This window comes from Olea europaea, chromosome 8 (genome assembly GCF_002742605.1).
Source record: "Olea europaea var. sylvestris chromosome 8, O_europaea_v1, whole genome shotgun sequence".
Classification (NCBI taxonomy): Eukaryota; Viridiplantae; Streptophyta; class Magnoliopsida; order Lamiales; family Oleaceae; genus Olea; species Olea europaea.
Genome location: NC_036244.1, coordinates 19,840,070 through 19,841,514, shown reverse-complemented (window position 1 = coordinate 19,841,514; position 1,445 = coordinate 19,840,070). Strand labels below are relative to the sequence as shown.

Here is a 1,445-nt window from a genome sequence, read left to right as displayed (position 1 = left end):
GGGCCTAATTTCCTCAATATCCAACCCTTCAAATCCAATAAAAAAATGACTAAGCCCATCAAAACCTAACCCTAATTTCAGTTCAAGGTGTTTTTTCTCAGTTGGTTAAAATTTCTTATAAAACCCGACCCGACCCATTTAATTAAAAAATTAATTTATAAAAAAGAGAAACCGTTAAGAGTCAACCTTTTATTATTTACGCCCATTCTTCTGCCGATCACACCTTCGCTCGCCACCCCCCGGCCACCGCTGACCAGGTTTGTGCATCTGAGAATAAATATCACCCGTGTGGTCGTGTCATGTTTAATTAGTTGAATTTAACTTGTGTCTAATACGTGTATGTAGATCTGAATTATTATTTTTTTTAATGTAAAACGGGAGCTGAGAGAATAATTTTTTTCCTAGGCGATTTTGAATTGGTTATCGATTATGCAAAACATATTTTTGTATTCCAAATGGGAGTTGAGAGATTTTCATTCTTTTTTGGAGCCCGAAGATGACCTCTAAAACACTTTTGTGATTTTGGCAATTGGCCTTTGGTCTTGATGAACATCAGTTGGAGATCGTCAGTGTAACATATTACATTGGAGTTCTTAATATTTTCTATTATCGATGTTGAAATTAAGTTGTCAAGGAATCCTCCGTTGATGAATTTATCATTTTGTTCCACTTTTCATCAAAGTTTTTAGCTTGTCCTTTCACTATTACATTTTAAATTCCTCACTGAGAGTTTTAATTGTTAATTATCTTATATGCATAAGGCTTTGTAAGCATCAATGCAAGAAAAAAAATTGTGGTTCTATTTATAATTTTGTTACTATGTCAACTCCAAGAAGTATGTTTCCAGCCACAACATGTACGTTTGCATTGATGAGGGAATCTTCCTTCAAGAATAATTTTTTATCAAGTGTTGTTTTCATAAAAGTGGAATTTCATATAGAGTGTTGTCTCTTTTTTTTTTTTCCCAACCGACTTCTGTTAACACACAATTCTATTATGTAGGACCAGCCCTGTAGGAGTTCAGTTATAATTGATGTAGGACAATCCTATTATAAATTGGATAGTAGTTAGTTATTATTACAGTAGGATTTGTTTTTCCTTTTAGATTAGAGTTTTATTTTCCTTTTAGGATTTTAGTTTTTTTTCCTGGCATTGGTAAGATAATGGAATTATTTTGCCATATAAAACAAAGGCTTTACATACGTTTCAATGACCAATTCCTTATAGTAAAATTATTTTCTAGATATTTTCAAGATTTTCCACTTTAATTTTGTTTTAAAATTTTCAATTATGCTTCTGCACCACTTTTTCTGAAGTCACTAAGAAGGCATTGTGTATTGCAGGCAACAATGAAAGATAATTTGACAGAAGCCAGTACTCGTGTCACCAAAGGCAAAGCAAAGTTCACAATGGTAAGACCCCCCCCCCCCCCAAAATAACATTGA

General features: G+C 33.1%; 1 protein-coding gene across 2 annotated transcripts in view; it reads left to right on the top strand.

Annotated features, from left to right (window-relative positions):
* The first annotated feature begins 257 nt into the window (after positions 1–257).
* LOC111399125 overlaps positions 258–1,445 on the top strand; it is a 2,313-nt gene continuing 1,125 nt past the window's right edge. The window contains exon 1 of one of the 2 annotated variants that reach the window (XM_023026365.1): positions 258–1,412. In XM_023026365.1, the coding sequence (XP_022882133.1) occupies positions 1,350–1,412 (63 nt within the window). In that variant the 5' untranslated portion in view covers positions 258–1,349. The remainder of the gene's footprint in view (positions 1,413–1,445) is intronic. The other variant, XM_023026367.1, reaches the window with a different exon arrangement.